Source organism: Pelecanus crispus, chromosome 8 (assembly GCF_030463565.1).
Source record: "Pelecanus crispus isolate bPelCri1 chromosome 8, bPelCri1.pri, whole genome shotgun sequence".
Lineage (NCBI taxonomy): Eukaryota > Metazoa > Chordata > Aves > Pelecaniformes > Pelecanidae > Pelecanus > Pelecanus crispus.
In genome coordinates, this window is record NC_134650.1 from 7,022,166 (window position 1) to 7,044,655 (window position 22,490).

The window sequence follows — 22,490 nt, forward strand, 5'->3', positions numbered from 1 at the left end:
TCGCCTCCTTAAACTGGAGGGAAGGAGCTGCTCTCTCCCTGTGTCTGCTTTCAATTCTGGCCTTTTTCCCTGTTTTCTTTTTCTTTTCTTTTTTTTTTTTTTTCCTCAAGCCCCCCCCCCCCCCCCGTTTTCTTTTTTTTTTTTTTCCCTTTCTCAGGATATGAGGGGATGTTTAGAAAATCTGCTGCCCACGCCAGCAGCTGACTCATGTTTTTATTAAAGAAGGCCTGTACTGAACCGACTCCGCGTATTCCCCCCGGACGCCTCCCCGGGCCATGCCGTGCCGGCACTGCGCCTCCCGCCCCGCTGACCCCCGGCCTGCCGCAGCCGCTCGGGGACTGCCAACGCACCCTTCCAGTCCTTTTTTTTTTTTGAAAAGGGGAATAAAAGGTCTTGTGCAACTGGGATGCTGCAGCAGAGGGTGGGTTTGGTGGGGACTCGGGGCCGTTTGGGCTGCCGAGGGGCATGGAGCTGGGAAAGGCAGTAGGAGTTTCCACCTTGGCCATGCCATCATCTCCCATGTCCTGCACCCCTCTTGCCCTGGGGGGGGTGGAATTCAGCTGATGAACCTGCTTAAATTATCCCCACACTTTGATGAGTTCAAATAAAGTTTCTGAGAACCTCTCCATAGGCAACACATTATCATTTGTCTAAAAGGAGATCTTTTTGCAATTTTTTCGGCACCGTAGCAAGGTGCAGAAGGTCTTTGGATCAAAACTGTCTTTTGACCCATCATTTCTTGCCACCATTTCCATCCTGGGGATGTGCTTTTGTCTGATCCAAACAAGAAAAACTGCAAAAATGCACTGGATATCCTGAGAAAGGAGACTCCCCTCAAAGGATACCTTCCTATCTTTCCTTTTCTTTCCTTTCCAAGAATGAAAAAGCCCTTCCCATAAGGACAACACCACTGAAATCTGTGTTGCTGGCTTGTTTGCAAGGCAGACTCATCCCCTCCTGCCTCGCTAACGAACGCCTGCACAATAGGCACTGCTAATGATTCCCCAGCTGGGCGAGCCCAAGAGATTGCCACTTATCACCCGTTATCTTGGTGTTTTCTTTGCACCGACAAAAACCCAAATCTTTATTCTGTGCATCCGCGGAGGGCGAGGAGAGCCGGGCTGCAGTACCCCCGGTTATCGGCAGGCAATGAGCGGCGGCACTTTGCACAGGGCTGACGTGCCAGCTCCGTGCCTGGCAGGTACAGCTGTGGGCAGGGCAGGGGAGATGTGAGCCTGGCTGAGCCTGGGCAGGAGAGCAAGGCCAGGGAAAAGAAGGGTGCTGGAACCATAGAATCCTAGAATCGTTTAGGTTGGAAAAGACCTTTAAGATCATCCAGTCCAACCATTAACCTAACGCTACCAAGTCCACCACTAAAGAGGCAGCCCCCCGGGAGCTGGAGGGGCTCTTACGCCGGGCTGTGTGGGGGGAGAAGCGGTGATGGCTGGGCGAGACCCCACTGCTCCCCTGCTCCGGGCTGGCCAGATTCCCCGACCCAGACGTGGCGGCCGCCACGTGTTGGGGGGCCCTAGCAACCCCCCAGAGCCGAGACGGTCTGTCGTGCAGAAGAGGAGACAGCGAGCATGAGAGCGGCTCATATGGGGGGCAGGCAGCAGAGGGGACGTGCTGCGCACATGGTTCTTCCCAATACTCTTCCCAAAGGATAAAGACGTGTCTGATGGGTCCCTGAGTAGGGACACGTGGGCTGCTGGGAATAGCTCAGCAGAACTATTTCCCGGCAACATCCCCCGCTCCAAGGACAGCATCGCTGCTCCCAACACAGCAGGAGAGGGAGAGACCCGCTGGTACAATCCTGCCGGGCTCCTCTCACCAGGGATGGGCTACCTGGGGTGAGCAGGGGGTGGAAAAGCTAGCACGGACCATGCTCGAGGGCAGAGCATCCTGATCCCAAGATGGAACATATTCCTCCCTCTTCCCCCTGCAAACGGATGACCCCAATGCCCGCTCCCGGGCTGGGAGCAGGGACAACCTGGGCAAACAAAACCATCTCCCAGGAGAAGTCTGCAAAGGCCAGGGTTCATTGTTTTGGGATTATGGAAGAGCCCCAGAGACCCCACAGCATCCCAGCAAGCACACGGCAGCCCACGCTCTATGTCCCCGGGGAGCATCCAGGGCCACGCACTTTATTTAGGAACAGCACGTCGGGGTTACAGCAGCTCCTGGGAAAGGCCAGCTCGGAGGAAGCACTGAAGCCGGAGGGACTCACTTCTGCGAGCGTGTGGGCGGAGGAGAGCAGTTCAGCTACCTCTGCCTCATCTCCACTTCATTGTTCACCTCTATTTTTGGTGCCAGCACGCCCGTTCGTGGCGCTTGCAGGACTTAGTGATTCCCCCGAGGCTGGGACAGCTGCAGTGCGGGCTGCCAGAGCCGCTCTCGGCTGAGATTTCCAGCCTCAATAAGCATCGTTAAGTGCTAGCGGGGGCTTGGGGTCATGTAGTGCAGCATCTGTGGTGGGGACAGCAGCCACTGAGATAGGGACACTCCAGGGTATTTGGACTGCTCTGGCATCACCTGGATCAAAGCAGCTCTCTGACCTCCTGCCCCATCCCAGGCAGAGCTGGGACCACGAGAAAAACCCATATCCTGCATCTGACGTGGAGAAGAGACACCAGAGCCAGGTGACCCAACACGATGGTGGAGACTATAGGGGACCTATAGGAAGGATGGGGACAATCTTTGCAGCAAGGCCTGTTGTGACAGGACAAGGAATAATGGATTTAAGCTAAAGAAGAATAGATTTAGACTGGACATAAGAAAGAAATTTTTTACAATGAGGGTCATGAGGCACTGGAACAGGTTGCCCAGAGAGGTAGTGGAGGCCCCATCCCTAGAAACATTCCGGGTCAGGTTGGACGGGGCTGTGAGCACCCTGATCTGGTTAAAGCTGTCCCTGCTCACTGCAGGGGGTTGGGCTGGATGACCTCTAAAGGTCCCTTCCAACCCAAAGCATTCTATGGTTCTGTGATTCTATGAAACAGCTGTGCTGGAGTCAGCGACAGGTCCCATGTGCCAGCAGGAGAGAGGCAGGTAGGAAAGAAGAAGCAGATGTCAGCTTTTCCTGCTTCTCCGAAGGTTTAACGAGGGCCAGATTCGTCCCTGGCTTTGGTTCCTCTGAGCCTATATCAACTCCAGGAATTTCAGCATCGCTCTGATGTGGTGTTGAGCCACAGACCACAGGAGAGGAGCGGCGGGTGCCGGGGAGCGCAGCACCACATCTGGGCAACCCATCTGGCACGGCAGCTGCCAGCACTTGCTGCTGGCTGGATCCAGCTCTTGGGCACTGGGGAGAGCTGCACAGGGGCTTCATCCAGCCCTTTCCAGAGCTCTGCCCTGGTCTCTGGAGGAACCACTACCCTGTGCATGGTCCTGCTTTGCCAGGGTGGTGGTGGGTGACAGCAGTGCCCGAGGAGGCAGAAAGCATTGGGCTCCTTCTAGAGTGACCATATGGGTGAGCACAATGCGCCGGGGAGAATCCCAGGCTGGGATCCTGCAGCACTGTGAAAACTGGTCACAGACACCACAGGGCGACAGTGGTGTCAGGAGGCAGCACTGAACCGTACGCCATACGGTGCCGTGTCCCTACAGATGCTGGCCCATCCCCTACATCCCCCGGGTTCAGGTACTTGGAGGAGGCACTAGCCAGTGGCGGAGGATGCTAGCCTGTTGCTTCTCCCTGTCTTGGGGCCTTTCCGCCCCCGTCCCACGCACTCTTCCTAACCCCCACGATGAGCCTTGGTATTAAATGTGCTCCGCGAGCCACGGGAGGCAGCGGCAGGCTCCTGGGTGAATACTAATAGCGATGCCGTCCGGTCGCCCCAGACTTTCCCACACATCTGCAGCCACTTAATGTGGGAATCATTAACCCCCTGCTTACGCAGTGCCTGAAATGCGGCAAAGGAGCAAAGCACAGCCAGAATGCTCCCTGACAGGCCTCAGCCACCTTTGGGACCCCACATCTCCCATCGCAGGCTGGGTGGGCAAGCCGTGCTCAGCACCCATCGACTGCACGGTGAGCACCCAGCTCTGTGCTGGTGCAGGGGGAATCGCATCACCAACCCAGTGACAGCAGGGGCCCCACGTGCGCTAGAAAGCAATGAGAGATATCAGCGTGTGTCCCTGTCCCCAATGCCCTCTTGAGGATAGCCCCAAGATTTGTGGCATTTGCATTTTGCCAGGAAAGCTGATCCAGATCCCGAAGATGACACCGAGCCCTGGTGAGGGGAGAGGAGGGCTGTATGGCAGATTTGGGCTATCCCGGTCCAGCACCCATTTCTCTAGGGACCAGCTCTGCAGAGCCCACCTCAGCATGGGGACTCAAGTGCTAGCAGAGATACAGTACAGTCAGCTGGGAAAAGCCAAAGGGCATGCGGGAGTCTGCAGTGGGGCTGATGGAGCTGGGGCAGAGGGTTGTCCTCTGCAAGAGGGTTGCACTGATATCTCTCTTGCCAGAGAGGAGGGGATGCTCTTGGGGCATTTGGTGGGGCAGCTGTGCTTACCCCATCCCTCCCTTGCTCTCTGGGATGCTGCTCCAAAGGTGTACAGCAGGAATGATGCATAGGAGACATACTCTGCTTTCCCTTTCCTGCTGCAGGAGGGTGGCAGGAGAAGCTGGAGAATGGGAGGAAGGTGCTGGCTGGGCTGGGGTGTGCTGGTCTGAGGCCACAGGTTTGACTTTGGGAGCAACAGGGGCTGGGGGGAGTGGGGAGGCCATGGGCTCATGGGGCTGCTGGGGATGTGGTGGGCAGGAGGCTAAGGGGGGTGAGGGGAGGCACCTACTCAACCCTCTGCGGGCATCTCTCTGTCCTGCTGAAACCATGGTGGGGGTTCAGAGCAAGCTGGGGGACAAGGCAGGGCTTGGTTTCCTGGGGTGAGTGCCTCCTCCATGGGAGGAGGAGGTGGTGGGGTAGTCTCCCCTGCAAACCTGCTCCATCTGTGATAGCTGCTTGCAGCTTGGCCCTGGGGACCTCTCGGCCCTCCCTTCCCCAGCCCTCCTGCTTCCAGGAGATGGCATCACTCGATCACGGATAGCAGCACCAAGCCCCAGGGAGCGTCGGGGGGGAACCCTGGCCACTCTCCCTCTCCGCTGCATCCACCTGGTTTCCACCAGGAATCTCAGGTCTGGAGGACTAGCAGGAATTCCCCAGGCTGGGTTTGGCGCTGGGGGTCTCTGAGGTGGATGGAGAGGGTGCTGCCACCTCCTCTTATCCAGCTGGAGATCCCCGGGGGCTCTGGCAGCCCCTGACCTGCTCACCCATGGGACCCCGGTGCGGGTGGCATCCTGGGGCACCGAGGGTCCCCAGCAGCACCCTTCAGCCCCAGTCTAGCAGCTGGGATGCTCCTTGGAGAGCCCATGGAGGGGAGCCCATGGAGGGGAGCCCATGGAGGGCTCCTTGCCTGGCTCTTCCTCAGCATGAACTTTGCCAACCATAACCTTCACCAGCAATAAATAGGCCAAAGAAAAGGAAAAGAGGGAAGTTATCATCAGTGGATCTTTATGGCCCAATTGTCTTCCCCTGCCCCCTTCGCTGTGTGCCGAGGGAGTTTGCAGCATGGCTGTTAGCAGGCACCTGGCGAAGCTGCACCCCACCGAACCCCTCACCTGCTGTGGGGAGGATGCAGGTGTGGGGTGCTGCCCCCAGACCCCTGGACCCCCAGTCCCCGGCAGCTGCCTGAGCCCTTGGCCTTGGCTCCATGGGCTGGGAAAAGAGAAAGGGGGTCCTGGGCTGCCTGTCACTGCCCATGGGAAACAGCCAGCAGCAGGAATAACACCAGCTTCCCCCGTCCCTGAAACGCAGCAGCCCCTGGGGTGGGACCCAGCAGCCACCTGCATCCCTCCGTACCTCCCACCATCCACTCAGGGGAGATTTTCTTCTTTTTGTCCCACTCCCTGAGCAAGTGTCTCTTTGCTGGCAGGAGGAGGAGGAGGAAGGCGGCCTTGGCTCTCTTGTTTAAACAAAGCCATGGCTGTGCTGAGACCTTGGGAGAAAAACAGAATAGATGGGGTTATATGGTGCATCAGTCAATCTGCGCTGCAGCGTGAGCTGAGATCGTCACTGTCTGGGGTGGTCATGACGATCACCTTTGTCACGAGGGAGGGAGCCTGGACAAGGCTGGGCGAGGGGCCAGGGACGCTGCGGGGCACAGGGAGGATGCCGCAAACTGCTCACCTCTTGCAGTACCTCGCCAGGTCTCAGGAGGCAGAGCCTGGGCAATGCCAGATCTGTGGGTGATTGCCCATTGCTGCGGTTTTACTCTGCTCCCTTTCTGCAGACCAGATCCCTTACCTCTTACCGTTCCCCCTTTGATCTCATCCTGGCTCCTACCTCCTTGCAGGGAGTGGATGTGACACAGGGACATCCATGTAATATTTTCACCCAGTTTCAGCTGGAATCGGGGCTGGAGCAATGGGATGAGGCGCCCAGGGCTGACGCAGAGCCGCTGCGGGTCCACAGCTCCAGGGTTGGGGGTGCTGCCCCATCATGGCTCCAGCGCACTGTGCTTGATTGCAGGGTGGGAACGGCAGCAGCCTGGCCTGGCTGCGGCTGCGAGGGCTGCGAGGTGGGTACAGAAAGCTCTCACAAAGTCCACTGTGAGCAAACAGGTGACAGCAGTGCTGCAGGGGCTTGGGGACGTGCCGATCCCTCCACAAACACAAGAGAGCTTGGGATGCCATGCGGAGGAAGGGCTGGCGTGGGAGCGAGCAGGGCCCCAGGGAGCACGGGTGGCCGGGTGCTGTCCCCAACCCACCAGCTAATGCTGGGGATATCTGCCACCGGCTGCAGGGGGGCAAAGCAAGAAATGGCCATGCATCAAATCCACTGGGCTCCTTGAGTCAGAGAGGCTTTGCCGGTTTTGTTGCCATTTTTCTTTTAACCCCACAAATCTGGGAGGCAATTCCACACTGGAAACACTTCCCAGGTTCGTATCGGGAAAAAGCTCTGAAAGTCTCTTCTTTTATCCCCTCCTCTCAATTTCATTCTAAATCTCTTTTTGCCCTGCCTTCCCCCCTGCCCTGTTTCTTATTGTCAAATTCCAGGCTGTGTCTGTCCCGGGAGGGTGAGGACTCCTCACCCTGCTCATGTTTCCAGCAGGGGAAGGGGCTGGTGCAGAGAAAAGGGCAGAGGTGGCCTTGGGGAGATGACAAAACACCCTCCTGGAGCCTCTGCGGGGCTGTGCTTTGGTTTGAAGAGAAAAAGCCTGTGACCGTGCTGTGGTGGCCAGCGCAGCCGGAGCGTGACACTGGCAGGGAGGGCAATGTTGGTGGGGAGGAGGCTCCCGGCTGCAGATGATGGGGGGTTCTGGCCTGGATGACACAGAGCTGGTCCCCTTGGGAGCAGAGGCGTGCCTGGCCTGACGGGTGACGAGCGGGTGATCTCCCACATCCCACCTTGCAGGCAGACACGGCTTTGCGGGCGTCCCATTTCTGCTTGAGTTTCTCTATCAGAAAACATGTGGGGATCTTCTTGCTTCTTTAAGAAAGCAAGCAGATGAGAAACACCTCTTGCCACAGGGCTGGGAGCCCCTTGGAGCCATGTTGGAGCCCAGGGACTCCCTGTTGGGTCCATGCTGGGGGCATTCCCCCTGCACACAGCTGGCTCTGTCTGTCCGTCCATCCTGCTCTCCCGGGCCGAGCTGAGCTTTGCTATCGGGGTTGGTGGAGTGGGTTTGCCCTGAGATGGAGTAAGTGCAGGGGGACCCAGAGCCTTCCCTTCCCACCAGCCCCCCATTTCCGAATCAGGGGGATGCTGCCACCGGCCGTGGGAAAGCACCACCCCAGAATGAGGGTTTGGTGTCCCCCAATGTGGGGAGAGGGCTGGTGGCAGGCACAGCCCAGCTTGTCCCCTGCCTTCACCTGGGCTTTAATATGAGGGCTCACACCAAGGCACCCTGCTTCTGGGGTACAGATGGCTTCAGGGACGGGGTGGGCTCCCTTGGGACATCCTCGTGGGTGACACCCGCGATGCCTTAGTGTCCCCAAAGCCGGCTGCTACAAAGGGACCACGGCTGGTGGCATGGGGACAGCTGTGGGGTGGTGACAGAAGAGGGGACGCGGGGTCCTTGGTGCTCCCCAGGGTCACCCACCACCTCGGCCCCCCTGCAGCTGGGGTGGGAGGTTTGAATTCACCCCCCTCGCCCGCTGGGGTTCCTGCACTTTGAAATGCAAACCTGCCTTTCAATGCAAATGCTGCGAGAGGTTGGGCCCAATAAAAGCCTGTGGGCAGGGAGGTGCCTGGCCCCGGGACACAGCTCCCCAAGGCGCCCAGGTGAGCGGCGGCGAAGGAGGGGCGGCCGCCTCCCTGCCAAACCAAACCCGGCCCGCAGCCAGCGGCACAGCGGTGCAGCATGTGCGCGGAGCCGGCCAGGGAACATGTATGTAGGTTATCTTTTGGATAAGGACACCAACATGTATCCTAGCCCCGTCCGGCATCCCAGCCTCAACCTCAACCCCCAGAATTACGTGCCGGGGCCGCCCCAGTACTCGGACTTCGCCAGCTACCACCATGTGCCTGGGATTAACAACGACCCGCACCACGGGCAGCCGGCGGCCGCCTGGGGCTCACCCTACACCCCTGCCAAGGAGGACTGGCATTCCTACGGGACCGCCGCTGCACCTTCCACTGCCAGCCCGGGGCAGTTTGGATTCAGCCCCCCAGATTTTAACCCCATCCAGCCCCCGGGCTCTGGACTCCTGCCTCCGCCCATCAGCGGCTCGGTCCCCCAGCTCTCCCCTAATGCCCAGAGACGCACCCCATATGAGTGGATGAGGCGCAGCATTCCCAGCACCAGCAGCAGCGGTAAGGAAACCCCCCGGCTCTGTACCCCTGCGCCTTCCTCCGTGCAGAGGATCCCTAGGCTTGAAGCCCTGCGGGGCCAGATCCAGCTCCATGGCTCTCCCTGCATGGGCACTGCCGGGAGAGACAGCACACTCAGCCTGCCCTCGGCATGGCGCCTGGTCCCCAAAGAGCAGGGGGACCCCACTGCTGAGGTGGCACAGGCCGAGGATGGGCAGGGAGGGTACTGTCCTTCCATGTTACGGGCAGCCAGGATTATATGGTTGGAAAATCCTTTTTCCCGGCTGGTGTCTGCCCCTGCACCCCTGCCCTCGCCTGCCGCCAGCGGGTAGGATGGGCAGAGCCAGACACCCCCGGGATCCCAGGGCCCTGCCAGCCCGAGGGGGTGTTGGACAGGGCGTCTCGTGTGTGCAAGAGTGAGCGTGCAGAGCTGCGGCTGTGAGGCGACGTGCCGCTGAGTGAGAGCCGTGTATGGAGGGTATGCATGTGTGCGTGCAGGGTGCCTTATGCTGTGTGTGTGTATACGTGTACAGGGAAGGTGCCACGTATATATGAGGAGGGAAGGTGCTCCATGTGCTGTGTGTATGTATGTAAGGTGTATTCAGTGCGCGTGAGGTTCTATAGGCTCTGTGTGTGTGTGCAAGGTGCCACAAGCAGTATGTGTGCACGGGGCTTGCTGTGTAGACAACATCAGTGAGTGTGTACAGGGGATGCTACATGCTCAATGTGTGCGTGCAAGGTGCTGTGTGTCAAGGACAGTGCCGTGTGCGGTGCATGTGCAAGGTGCAGTGTGTTTGTGCATGTGTGCTGCGTGTGCAAGGAGCGGGGGGGTGTGCGTGTGCATGTGCAGCGTGTGCAAGGTGCATGTGCAAGGTGCGGGGTGTGTGTGTACATGTGGCGCGTGTGCAAAGTACGGTGCGTTTGGGTGGAGGGTGCTACGTGGAGGGTGCATGTGGGTGCTCCAGGTGCAGCACGCCGTGTGTGTGCGCGCACAGCGTGTGGCTGCCGTACGCCGCGTGAGCGGGTTTCGCCACGCCTGTGCCTGCCGCCAGCCTGGGCACCGAGCGGCCGTGGTGTCCCCAGGGTCCTGTCCCCCTGTCCCCGGGGTCCTGTCCCCGCTGAACTCCTGACCTGGGGGCAGGGGGGTAGGGAGGAAGAGTCTGGGTGACCCCAGCCCCCAGCCCGCGGAGGGGGCCCTGCTGCCCACTTCAAAGGCGGTGGGCAGATCCCCCCTTGGGGCCAGCCCAAATTGCCAAGGGCTTCGCTTTGTCATGGAGATGGTGGCCAGCTCCTTTGGCAGCGAGGTGAGGTGCGGGGCCCTTTGTCCTGCCCTGCCTGCGCCCTTTCATCTTCCCCTCCAGGCTGCGACCTTCGCTGCCAGCCCAGCCCAGACCCATCCTGCCTGCAGCGGAACCCTCTGCCCGCCGGGCTTGCCCGGACCTGCCACCCCTCTCCCTCTCCTGGGCTGGCCATGAGCTCTGCAGAGCACTGCTGGGGCCAAACTCACTACAGGAGTGGTCTGTGCACCTCTCGGGGGCGAGTTTGCTTTTTGGTTGCCCCATATCCCTGGCATCGGGGCCAGGGCTCCCTGTTTGCAAATTGTCTCCAATTTTAGGCTTGTTTCTGGCTCCCCACTGTCCCTGCCTGGGGCTGGCCAAGCCATGTAGGGACCCTTGTGCAAGGGGCTCATGCAGAGGTGCCTAGAGTCTTCCAGCATGGAAAACAGCTCCTCGTGTTCACCCAATCTGTGTGGTGGGGACAGCAATGGGGCTGTTCCAGCGGGACCAGTGGCTGTGATGGAGCAGGGAGAATATCCCAGCAAATGGAAAAAACAGCCCCAGTCTGGAAAGAGGAGGGGAGAGGCAGGCTGGTATTTCCAGGCCCATTTTAAGCACTAAATATACCTATTTAGGGAAAATGCCTCCCCCCATACCCAGTGATGGAGACCCACAGGTGTGCTGGGGCTGAGGGCTTCCCTCTGCCCTGGGGTGGAAGTGGGGTGTGATCCTGCAGCCCCGACATGCAGCTGGGACCCCACCACTTCTGCAGGTTTTGTAGGTCCAAATGTCTCGGTTTCTTCTGAGGAGAGAGGCGGGAAGGAAAATTAATGAGAGGAGAAAGACATCAGTAGACCTCTCCTCTGGATCAAGGGCACAGTTTTACACCCAGCAGTGGGGCCGAGATAAAACAGGGGCTTGAAAGTGCCTCTGATTGAGTTAGATGACAATTGAGTTGATTGAATTCTGGAAAAATATCATTAGTTGCTTAGTTTGTATCTCTTAGATTAAATACATACAAAGGGAGAAATAAATCAGCCTTGTTCCCCTTGCACGCAGAGGAGGAGCTGCCCCAGCCCAGCCCCAGCGATGTGGGGATGGGTGCTGGGGTGAAAGACCCTTTCTTGTGGTGCTTCCCTGGGTCGGATGACCAGCAAAGTCCCTTTTTAAGGCACTTGCAGATTAAGGACCTGTCCTTGTGTCTCTGCTGGGTCCAAGCCCAACACTGCTGGTGCCAAGCGGCTGCAGGATTCAGCTGTGGTGGAACCATGTGCTGGGAGATGGTGGGATGCAGCCCGTGTTTTCCAGGGCTGCTCTTTAAATTAAAAAAAAAAAAAAAAAAAGAGCCTTTCTCCATTAAGCTTGAAAGAGAGCAGGGCAGAGATGGGTTGATATAGATAAGGGTAAAATTCTTAGATGAATTGTTTTATTGAAATCAATAAACTGGACTTGGATTGATTAACTACCCATCTCACTGCACTGGGAATAGGAAATGAATACACAGACTTCTTTGCTATAAATATCAACAGTTTCATCGCTGAATGCTATAAATCATAATACTTCAGAGGGTTGTAAATTAAGGTTCCCTCTCTGTCTTGCCTTGTATAAACAGCTCTTGGCTGCAGCTTGAAAGCTTTTGGGAAAGAGCTGTGGGGTGGTAAGAGAAAATGTTGCGCAGGGAATATGAGCGTGCTGGGGGCTTCTGCAAATGCGATCCAGAGAAAAATCAGTGAGAAATCTCCCAGTGACTCATTGCAGAGTCAGGCTTTACAGGGGGATGATTTTTAGATACCTGTTGCTAAATGCGTGCGTGCTTCACCTGGCTGAGCCAAGATAACCCTGCAGCAGAAGGGATTGCGACGCCAGAGGGCTGGTCGCTGGAAATCGGGAGGTAAAGGGAACCAAGCTGGAAGATGTCCCCAGGCCTCATTTCTCTCTCCTATGTCACCTCTTTTTCTGCTCATAAAATCTTCACGAGCAGCGTGTCAGAGTCTCATGCTTCCTCCTTATTCGCAATTATGTGCAAACTTCCCTGTGAATTGCACCCCGGCTCTATAAAAAGCTCAGGAAGGCGGCTGGAAACGGCGGCTGGCTGAACTTTGAAATTCACCCTCTGCTCGTTAGTTATGCAAATCCTCAGATACTGCCTCTGGTCTGGCTTTTAGGTCACTAATCAAGCCGGGGCCACAGTGCTAAATATTGCAAGTGAAAGTGCAATTGGGGCATCCCTTGGGGAGGCGAATGTGCTCGGGGCTTCACGTGGCATCAGTGCCCATGGTGCCTGGGCAGGTCTTGGGGTGATGGAGAGCAAATCTCTCTGAGCATGGGCAAGCGGTGATTTGCTGGGTGTGCAGTTTTCTGTCTCAGTTTTCACTATTTCCGTCTCAGTTTTCCAGCTCTATTTGTTGCCCTAGTGAGGTCCATGAAAGCTGGAGGGAAGAGTAAAAACCCCAGTAATGAGACAGAAACATTTCCCCCGGACAGGCAGGGTTCGTGCTGTGCATAGTACGCTTTGGGGAGATGGTGGTGGCTGGAGGACGGTGCGTTTCCCTCGTCAGTCCCTGCATGGGGGACCCCTCTTTAGGACATGGTCGCTCCCCGTGAGACCCTTTGCTTCCCTGGGTCACTCGGTGTGTGCGTGCATCAGGCCCCATCGGTCTTCTACCCTTGAATTATTAACCCACAACCTGCTCCTGGCCCCAGCTGGGTTTTGTTGACTGCTTAGCCTGCTGGCCAAGGTACAGGCCTTTCAAACTTTCCTAGAATTGACTTTCGTTGAGCAAAAAGGGCTTCCCTGGAGCACTGGCGGTACCTACGTGATGGGCTTGGCTGGCTAATACCCCAGGATTAGCAAAGGGACACTTTAAACCTCTGGCCAATGGCAGATGTTTCCTACAAGGGACCCTTCAAGGACGCCCACTCCAGTGGTGTTAGCTTTGCGATTGCCCGGATAAGGGGCTGGATCCTTCCCCCACACTGCCCCACGGTAAGGATGAGCTGAGTCCTATGGGGCTGCAAAGGGGGAGATGAGTCCCAGTGTCCAGCCGGCACCACCACCGCCTTGCTGGGCCAAATTCAGCCAGGTGGCTGGTACGGGTGAGCTGGATCTGGGCTCTGTGCTGTGGGGCTGGTGTGAAGGCGATGCTCTGAAATGGGCTCTTTCCAGCCCACACGCGCTTGCCAGCCTGCCTGACGCCCCAGCACTCCTCGCCCTCCCACACTGGTGCAGTCTTTGACCTGGCATAGGAGCCTGGCTGGCGGCACTCAGCTCAGTGCTCGTAAAACCATGGGAGCAACCGAAGGAATCCGCCAGTTGCCAGAATAAAGGGTTGAATCACTGCAGGGCTGGGAAATGCTTGCCCCAACGCCCAGCCTCAGGCTGCTGCCCCCGGGGTTGAAGCATCTGCTGTCGTGTTGTTCCGTGTCCGAGAAGGTGGGGTTGTGATGGGGAACCACCAGCTCACTGCAACCACCAGCAACCTACTCTTCATCCCCTTGGGGTGTGCACCTCCTGGGAGAAAGATGATGTTTGCAGCAGGGGTGCCTTCGCCCACATGTGTGGGTGTGGGTGCAGATCTGGCCCCGTCCTGCTGTGCTGGCAGTGCGGAGCCCAGCCGGGGCCAGCCTGTGCTCCTGTGCACCGGTCTGTGCTCTCTGAATCCAGCTCTTTGCCCAGGTGTTTCTGCCCCTTCCCAGCAGCTGGGGTGTCTTGCGTGTCTGCCGTGCACCAAGCCCCAGTCTCTGCCTCCTGGTTCTGCCAGTCCCATAACCTCCAGGCAAGCAACCCCCAGCCACACACACTCACTTATAGCAGAGCTGTGGGGTTTTTTTGGAAGCGTAGAGCTCAATCCTCTGTGTGCAAGAGACTAGAAAGCCATCAGGACAAGTGGTGCGGTTTCAGAATCATAAATCACAGAATTGTTTAGGTTGGAAAAGACCTTTAAGATCCTCAAGTCCAACCTAGAACTGCCAAGTCCACCATGTCCCTAAGCGCCACATCTACACGTCTTTTAAATACCTCCAGGGATGGGGACTCAACCACTTCCCTGGGCAGCCTGCTCCAATGCTTGACAACCCTTTCAGTAAAGAAATTTTTCCTAATATCCAACATAAACCTCCCCTGGCACAACTTGAGGCCATTTCTTCTTGTCCTATCACTTGTTACTTGGGAGAAGAGACTGACTTCCACCTCAGTACCACCTCCTTTCAGGTAGTTGTAGAGAGCAATAAGGTCTCTCCTGAGGTTTAGGGACGGTGAAATGAGCTGGGCTGTCTGTCCTGAGCATCAGCATCACCGCTACCGTCGCCTCTGCTCGGCAGAGGGAGCATCGACCCCTCCACACAGAGGCAGCTGGAGCACATCTGGCTGCTAGACGGGGGTGACTACACCCGGCCTGGAGGATCCTGAGTGTTAGGAGCTTACCCCAGCCCTCTCCCAGCCCTGGGGTATCTGTCATAGGGCATTGCTCTGACGGCTACCCCCCTCTTTGCAGCGGGGGGAGGATTTCCGCCCATGTTGCTGCAGGACTGGGGGTTAAGCTGTCTGGGGAGTCCCACCAGTGATCAGAGTCCACAGCGCTCACCCTGGGACTCCATTCTGGTTTGAAACTGCTTCTGTGCCTCAGTTTCTCCATCTGTAACATTGCCTAAGCTATGCCGGGGGTGGGGGGAAGTTTTCCTTGATGCTTTCCCTGGGGAGGAATGGCAAACCCTGAGAGAGCACCAATTCTTCTGGGACATGAGGATTTTATCCTCTTTGCAAGTAGATACTGCTCATTCAGAATGAACCAGCTTTATCATGGAGAGAAAGCACCCACCCGGGGGGGACCGCCTCGCACCCCATCTTGCTGCACTCCAGTGCGGGCAAGTTTTTTCCCCGGTGCTCTCTCGTGATGGGATGTTCACACTTGATGTTTTTCAGCAGTAAAATATTGTAGTGCTATCAGATGGTGTGGAAACGCACCCTGTACAGTTAGACAGGCAGATGAGGCTGTACAGATGGAGCTGCTGCATGGCCAGAGCATCACCAGGAAGGTGAGACCATGCAGGGCTGCTCCAGGAGCACATTGCTCAGGCTTTTCCTGCCAGCCATGCAAGGACCTGCCATGCATCAGGGCGTGCAGAGCTGCCGAGCAGCTGCGGGGCCGGCCAGCCTGGCAGCAATGCCGCCATCCCCCATGCCAGCACCTCCTGTGCAAAAGCAGCATGCAACATGCCCGCATCCCCAGGCCTCGGGGACCTCTGCGGCCAAGGGGACAGCCGGCACTGCGGTTGGGCTCTCATCTCGGCAGCTCTGGCGAGCGGGTCAGGGCTGCAGTACCCCGGCTGCCCTGATCGGAGCCCTGATGGCTGCATAGCAGCTTCCCACGGAGCCAGGGTTTGCAGCTGCTGCAATTTCGAGCTGCTTTGACCTGTGAAATAGAGACCTTTAGAAAAGCACGCAGGTTTACGCTCCTCGCTGCTGGCAGCCATGCTGCTCCTGCTGTGGCTGGGAGGGCTGTGTCCCGTGGATAGGGATGCTCCTTTTGGAGTTGGCCTGATCCCCTATTAGCTGTCCTGGGCACATCAGGCTGGGTTCATCGCTCTGTGGGACTGGGGAAAAGACAAGCTCCAAAAAATGTATGCCAGCTCTTGCTCCTTCACTACTTTGTGCCTCCTCCCAGGGTGCCACTGCCACCCCACAGTCTCTTTCCTCTCTGATTTGAACCAGCTCCTTCCCAGCACTTCCTAAAGCTGCTCAACACCAGCCTCAAAATACCCGATCACCCCATAGCCTATCTGTTAGGGTGTTTGGGGGACCGTTTCTTTCTGCCATCCTTTGGGCAGGCCAGGGCCAGAGAGGGTGAATTACCACCTCCCTGGCAGCCTCTGCCGTGGCCATGAGGATGCAAAGCCTGGGATGGTGGGCACAGGGATCTGTTTTGATTTTCCCTTCCCCTGTCCCTGCTTCCCCAGCAGCCCTGGTCCAGGGCAGGAGCTCCAGCATCCCCATCCCCAGGGCAGGGCTTCCATGGGGAATGGATCCGGGCTGGGGGTCGGGACACCGTCCCCCGACGTGTGTGCGAGTGCATGTGTGTGCACATTCAGGAGCGTGTCCTTTGGGGTTTGCACAGCACATTAAAGCTATTCCCTTATCTAATCACGGCTCAGGTGAGTGCTGTTAGGGTTATACGTTAACAGTGGGTAACGATACCCTCTCCCCATGCAGCCATTGGCCCTGCCTTGATCCCAAAGCTGAAACCCTTCCCACTGGCCCCATGAACGGCTCCATTTGGCTGCCCAAGCAATTCCTTTGCCTGGTCTTTTGGGGACAAGAAGGAGAGATTTTAAATGCATAGTGGGGCTGTAAGGAGCTAGCAGCTGTGCTAGGAGGCATCACCAGCATCCCCTTTGCACCCCATGCACCCCATCTGCGCTCCCTCCCAGTGCAGCAGCAGCAGCTCCAGGCTATCCCGGTGCTGTGGGACAGCCCAGACCACCTCCGATGGGCTTCTCTGGAAATGCAGGAGCAGCTCCAGCCCTCTGCTTGGTCGTGCTCTCCACTGCAGCGCTGGGGTTTGCCTGTAGGTATGAGGGCTCCCCATAAGAAGCCAGGCTGGCTCATCCCAAATTTCCTCTTTCCTTTCACAGAGCCATAAAAAGTCTCCAGGAGAGAGTTAAGTGTAACCCAGCATTCATATTCAAGGTAGTTGAATTATTCATTGTCAATAGTATTTCTTGCAAGTTCTTTTCTTTTCCTCGTGAATCACCCACAGTACAGTCCTGAATTCAGCAAACATCACCGAAACCAGCAATTAGTTGAGATGAATAACTTCCCATCTCTGGCTTGGTTGTGAGCCCTCTGCTTTGAGTCTTTGCTACCTGATATTGGGCAGCAAGAGACTGGTGCCCAGCTCACACGGTGACGGCTCGCCGGCACGGCCGGGTATCTGCCAGACCTGAGGCAAAGCAGAGGCTTCATCAGGGCTGAACGGTGAAGAGGGAATAACAAAGAACAAGCTGTGATGGATCTATTTACAGCTGCAGCAGGAAATAATAATTCCTGCTGAAATTCATGGCATACGTGGTATTCACAAACCGCCTTATTTCTTTATTCTTCAATTTTCTTTTCACTTTATCTGTCAATTCCATTTCTTTCCAGCTGTTTTTTCTCCAAGCAATGGTATTCAAATAGCAATATTGCAAATAAGATCATTTTTAAGTCATTATCTCTTCAGAAAGCTTTTGCTTTCAAATGAAAAAAAAAAAGTTAAATTTATATGAGAAAGAGAAATACTTGTAGGAGTCCCTGAGCCTGGAGCAGACAGAGGGAACCCGGCTTCTCACGGAGCTGCTAAACCTCGCATAAATCTCTGCCGGCGCCTCTGGTTTATTCTGTAACTCCCTGGGAATCGCTGTGTTTGCAAATTCAGCAGAGGTCCCTCCTGGGCTGGGATGCAGAAGTCCTTCTCATGCTGACAAACCCTTCACCTGCGGGGCGGCAAGAGGAGGCAGCGACCCCATGGGAAGGGCAGGGGTCCCGTGCGAGAGCGAGGGGAGAGTGTGGGGTCCCACGTGGGCCAGGTGCCCCCGGCATCGCTCCAGCCCTGCGCTGTGCCGCTGTTGGTTTTGTTTCGAGCTGCCATGGCCAATATGTGCCAAAGAGGAGACAAATTCCCAGAAATGCTGCTGTAGACCCCTCTTGCACTAAATCACTGCATTTCAGCCACATGTCTGCAGACATCTCCATACACATCTTCCTCAATCAAATTACCTTTTTCACCCTGTTTTTACCTGCAGAGTCACCCTGTGTGGCCAGAGGCAGGTTTGCTCTCGGCGGTGGTGAGGAGGGATTAGGTGTTTGCTTTCAAACAGCCCTGGGATGAACTGGGCTCCTCGCTCTCTAAAGCAGTGACTGAATTCATCACATCCCTCAAATACAAGTTAGTGGCTAAAGCCCAGCCCTGGTGCTGGGAAATTTGGTTTCTACTCATGGCCGTGTTGCAGCCCTGCCATGCTCCTACCCTCCTCCCTTTCATGTTGCTTGGGGGACTGTGCTGGGACCCTCGGCCATCCTGTTCAGCCCCTGGCATCATCCTGTTCATGTTGTGCTGAGCCTGTGCCAGCACCTTCTTCCAGGAGCAATGGCAGGAGGACACCGAGAGTCACATAGTCATGGAAATTGGGTGCTAACTTGAATTGCAGGGCTGCTGCTTTTGTGTCTGGGAGCGCTGGGGTCAAGTCCCAGCAGGGTGAGATGCCTTCTGTGCCCACCCTGGCTTCCGCATGCACCCAGAGGTGCACACACACTCATGCACTTCCACACGTGGTTTACTTGGTGGCCAACAGCAGGAGCTGGACCTTTGCTGGATTTTGCTTGTTTAGTAAAAAAACATATGCTTTTTGGCATCCCATGGGATGCTGTGAGGGAAATGGCCCCAGCGGAGCCCCTCTCCCACTCACAGCGTACCGTGGCTGTGGGTTGTCCTGGCTCAGATGCTCTTTTACATTTACCGTTCAGCATCAGAGGTGGCTTAGGAAAGTCCCTGTCTCCTTGCAATGGAAAAGCAGGTGAGAGACACCCTTAAAAATAAAATTGAGTTGGTTGAGAAACAGATTTGCAGCCTGGGGGTTGGGGTTTTGCTGTGTGGGGATTCTCTGATGTCTGATTAAGGTTGAGTCCACTCTGGAGTCTCTGAAGCACAGTTTTGCTCTGCACCATCCAAACTCCTGCTTCCAGTAGGATGGTCATAAGTTAGTAATATTGCTGAGTTGTCTAGATGTTGATCAGATTTGGCCCAAACTGACAAATGTGCCAAGGACTCGTTAGGGGGAATGGATGAGCAGGATGGCAGGCACACAAAGATCCCCTTTCCTGGGGGAAGCAGGCTGCAAGCGAGGTTATATGGGTTGCTGGGTCACTAGAAATCCCTCCCTGCACATCTGAAGCAGTGATGGGCAGTATCTTGTCCACACTGGTACACCCAGGGCAGCCCCGGGGAAATCCATGGAGCTTTTCTGGGTTTGCTCCTGCCCCTTCCCATGGCAGCACTGCTCTCAGCAGCAGAACTTCAGAAGATGGGAAAACGTGTCTTCCAGGCAAACAAATGGCTGGGTTCCCAGTTGAAAGGGCAGTGGCTGCTCAGCTGAAAGCACAGCTCTGTCCCTCCAGACACCCTAGAGCAGGATTTTGTTATTTCGGGTGGAGAAGCAAATATTCACAGCTGTGTTTATTCCCTGCCCATGGGCTCTTCTGCAGAGGAAAGCACCAGGGACTTGTCAGCAAACTGCTGGGCATGGGCACCCTTCCTCGAAGGGCCACCTGTGGCCCCTGCGGCCCCTGGCCCAGGCAGAGTTCAAACCATTGTCTCTTGCTCTGCTGCTTGCCCTGCATGTGTGCATGAAGGAGCTAATGGGGAAGGCAGCTGGGCTATTTTTGACTGTATTTTTCTGTTAGAAAGTGGCAGATGTTGCCTTGTGCACAGTGAAGATGTGGGGCTCGATGGCCCCAAGCTCTGTCCATAGCTGGGGGGCCCCAAGGCAAGATTTGGGCTGGCTTTGGTCAAACACAGCTGGCCCATGGGTCCAGTCACTGGGAGTGCTTGTGCACCACGTAGGCTTTCTTGAGTTCATCTTTAAAGATTGCACCAAACAAACAAGCTGCTGCCCTCTGTCTGAGCTTGATATCGGGAGGAGGAAAATAACCCTCCTGGTGGCAGAGAAATGGTGTTATCCCTTGGTTTTCCCTCTTTCCCCTGTCCTGATTGGTGTGCCTTTAAGTGATGGCACCTTGGGTTTGAGCTTCCTGGCAAAGAGCTGGGCTTCCCTCAGCCCTCCCAGGCTGTATTTTTGCAGGCAGCTTGTCCTCAGCCCACCGCAGGGCTTTCAGCTCTACTCCTCTTGGGGACGGTGTGTCATGGCATGCGGGATTTACAGTTCATCTTCTTGAGATGCCTCTGAATCCTTCCTGCTCTTTCCAGCAAGCAATTTCCCCAATGCCCAGGTGCTTTCCAACATGCAGAAACAGCCTGGTGCTTCCCAGGATGGGCATTAAATCCAGTAGGACACTCACAACTCTCTTTTCCACTGATCCCCAGGGCATTGCCATGTGTCTCCTGAGCTCTCCACGGGTGGCTATGGAGTTCCTCCATGTCCTTGGTGATGCTCCTACCCCTCCCTTCTGTCCCCTCTCAGCTCACCCCGGTTCTGTTCTCTCTGCCAGGCAAGACCAGGACAAAAGACAAGTACCGGGTGGTGTACACGGACCACCAGCGCCTGGAGCTGGAGAAGGAGTTTCACTACAGCCGCTACATCACCATCCGCCGCAAGGCCGAGCTGGCTGCTGCCCTCGGGCTCACCGAACGGCAGGTCAGTGCTGCGGTGTCCCAGGAAAACCCACATCCTGGGTGGAGATGGGGCTGGGGAGGGGGAGGGCTGCAGCCCAAGCAGGCAGTGGTGGTCCCACCTTGCTCTGCATCTCTGCCATCTCTTCCAAACTCCAGGATGCTCCCCCTGCCCCAGGGGGACCCCGAGGGTTGTCATCCTTGGCTGCACCTGTCTCCATCTCTGCATTGCCATCTTTGTCTTTCTGCAGGTGAAAATCTGGTTTCAAAATCGGAGGGCAAAGGAGAGGAAGGTGAATAAAAAGAAGATGCAGCAGCAAAGCCAGCCCACCAGCACCACCACGCCGACCCCACCGGCCGTTGGCACGCCAGGACCCATCGGAGGCCTCTGCAGCAGCAGCGCCCCGAACCTCGTCTCCTCGTCTCCGCTGATGATCAAGGAGGAATTCATGCCTTAACCTCCTTCACCAGCTATAGACACCAAGACATAAGCACTATGCAGCAGAGCCCAGCCGGTCCGTGTGCTCTGAAGAGTGACAGCCCCTTCCCAAAGACACGATGGTCCCCAGCTGAACCAACGGGGCAGCCAGCGAGGCTGGGCGAGGTGGCACTGGGACCTTCCCAAGGGGCTGGTGGGCTCTCTCCTATGTAAAAACCATAGGTTAGGTAGTATTGCTCTCCTGTAGGAAACATGCACCAGTCTGGTCTCTGGTATTTGTAGCCCAAAGCAAGGTCCTAATGGCAGCAGAAGGAAGGGGGTGGTGGTGGAGGATGGCTTTCCTACCATGCTTCAGGTGGAGCTGGTAGGACACTTCCTTCGGTCCTCCTGGTGATCCAGCTGCCTGATGCTTTTGGGGCAGTTTGAATAAGACTGTACTAGAAAAAAGACCTGGCTGGACTCAGGGCAAAACAAATTTGTGCTGAGCTGGTCTCCTGGATCTGCTGTGCTGGGTAGGGGGGTGCCAAAGGCAGAGCAAGTTGGACTGCAGGAGTCAGGCAGGACCCTCGGCCGTGGGACCGTTGGGTGGGACTCCTTCAAACCACAGCAATGGAGAGCTGGAGCATGCTCTTGGCGAGAATTCCTGCACATCCCCACCCATATCCCCCAGCCACCCTGGCAGCACCCACTCCTGCACCCCCAGCTCTGCCCCTGCAGCCACAAGGAGCCACACGGAGACGTGTCCGGCAGCCCCGGTGCCCCTGTCTGTGCCATGGCAAGGCAGCGCTGCAGTGCTGCAGCCATCCTCCACCTGAAGCACAGGGAGAGGAGAGGAGAGGAGAGGAGAGGAGAGGAGAGGAGAGGAGAGGAGAGGAGAGGAGAGGAGAGGAGAGGAGAGGAGAGGAGAGGAGAGGAGAGGAGAGGAGAGGAGAGGAGAGGAGAGGAGAGGAGAGGAGAGGAGAGGAGAGGAGAGGAGAGGAGCTGGGCGCACTGGAAATGGACCATCCTGCTAAGCCCTGAGACCACTTTCCAGTGGGGAAGGGGAGGAGAACAAGAAGGTTTGCCATTGGGACAGGGTGCAAGATCCAGCCCCAGGCTGTCCAGAAGACCCGATACCGGGAGAGCGTTGTGGTGCTGCTCCAAGGGAGTACAGCCGCTGCGGGCACTGGGAGCTGCTGCTGGGGCGCACAGAAGCCATCTCAGGCAGACAAAGGGCTGGCACGTGCCCTGGTGTTAGGTGATGGAGAAGTGGTTTCCAGAAAGCCAGAGAAGTGGGTTTTTCCTGTTTTATTCAAACCCAAAGGACTCCAGGTTTTGGTCTCCGTCTCCCCACTCCTCCGTGCACTCATCACCTCTTGCCCACTGTGTGCCCTAGGCCAGTAACTGATACCCCTCTTTTCCTGCGGGTGCACGGCAGCTGAAATGTCCCTTCACCCTGCTGAGTCCTGACCACTGTATTGGCCCGGGTTTCTGATGCCCCAAAGCCCAGTGGGGCACAGCTGGGGCACAGGAGGGTCTGCAGCTCCTGCTCAGGGCTGCGCTGGGTGCTGCTGGGTTGCGGCTTCCCAGGACCAAGACAGAGATGAGGGTGCATGGACCTCATGTGGCAGCTCACATGGCCTTTCCCAGTGTTATTTCT

General features: G+C 56.7%; 1 protein-coding gene across 1 annotated transcript; it reads left to right on the forward strand.

Annotated features, from left to right (window-relative positions):
- The first annotated feature begins 8,389 nt into the window (after nucleotides 1–8,389).
- Nucleotides 8,390–20,870, forward strand: CDX1 (caudal type homeobox 1). The gene is made up of 3 exons (XM_009485501.2): nucleotides 8,390–8,816; nucleotides 20,292–20,437; nucleotides 20,664–20,870. The coding sequence occupies exons 1-3, from the start codon at nucleotides 8,390–8,392 to the stop codon at nucleotides 20,868–20,870; spliced, it is 780 nt and encodes a 259-aa protein (XP_009483776.2).
- The last annotated feature ends 1,620 nt before the right edge of the window (nucleotides 20,871–22,490 follow it).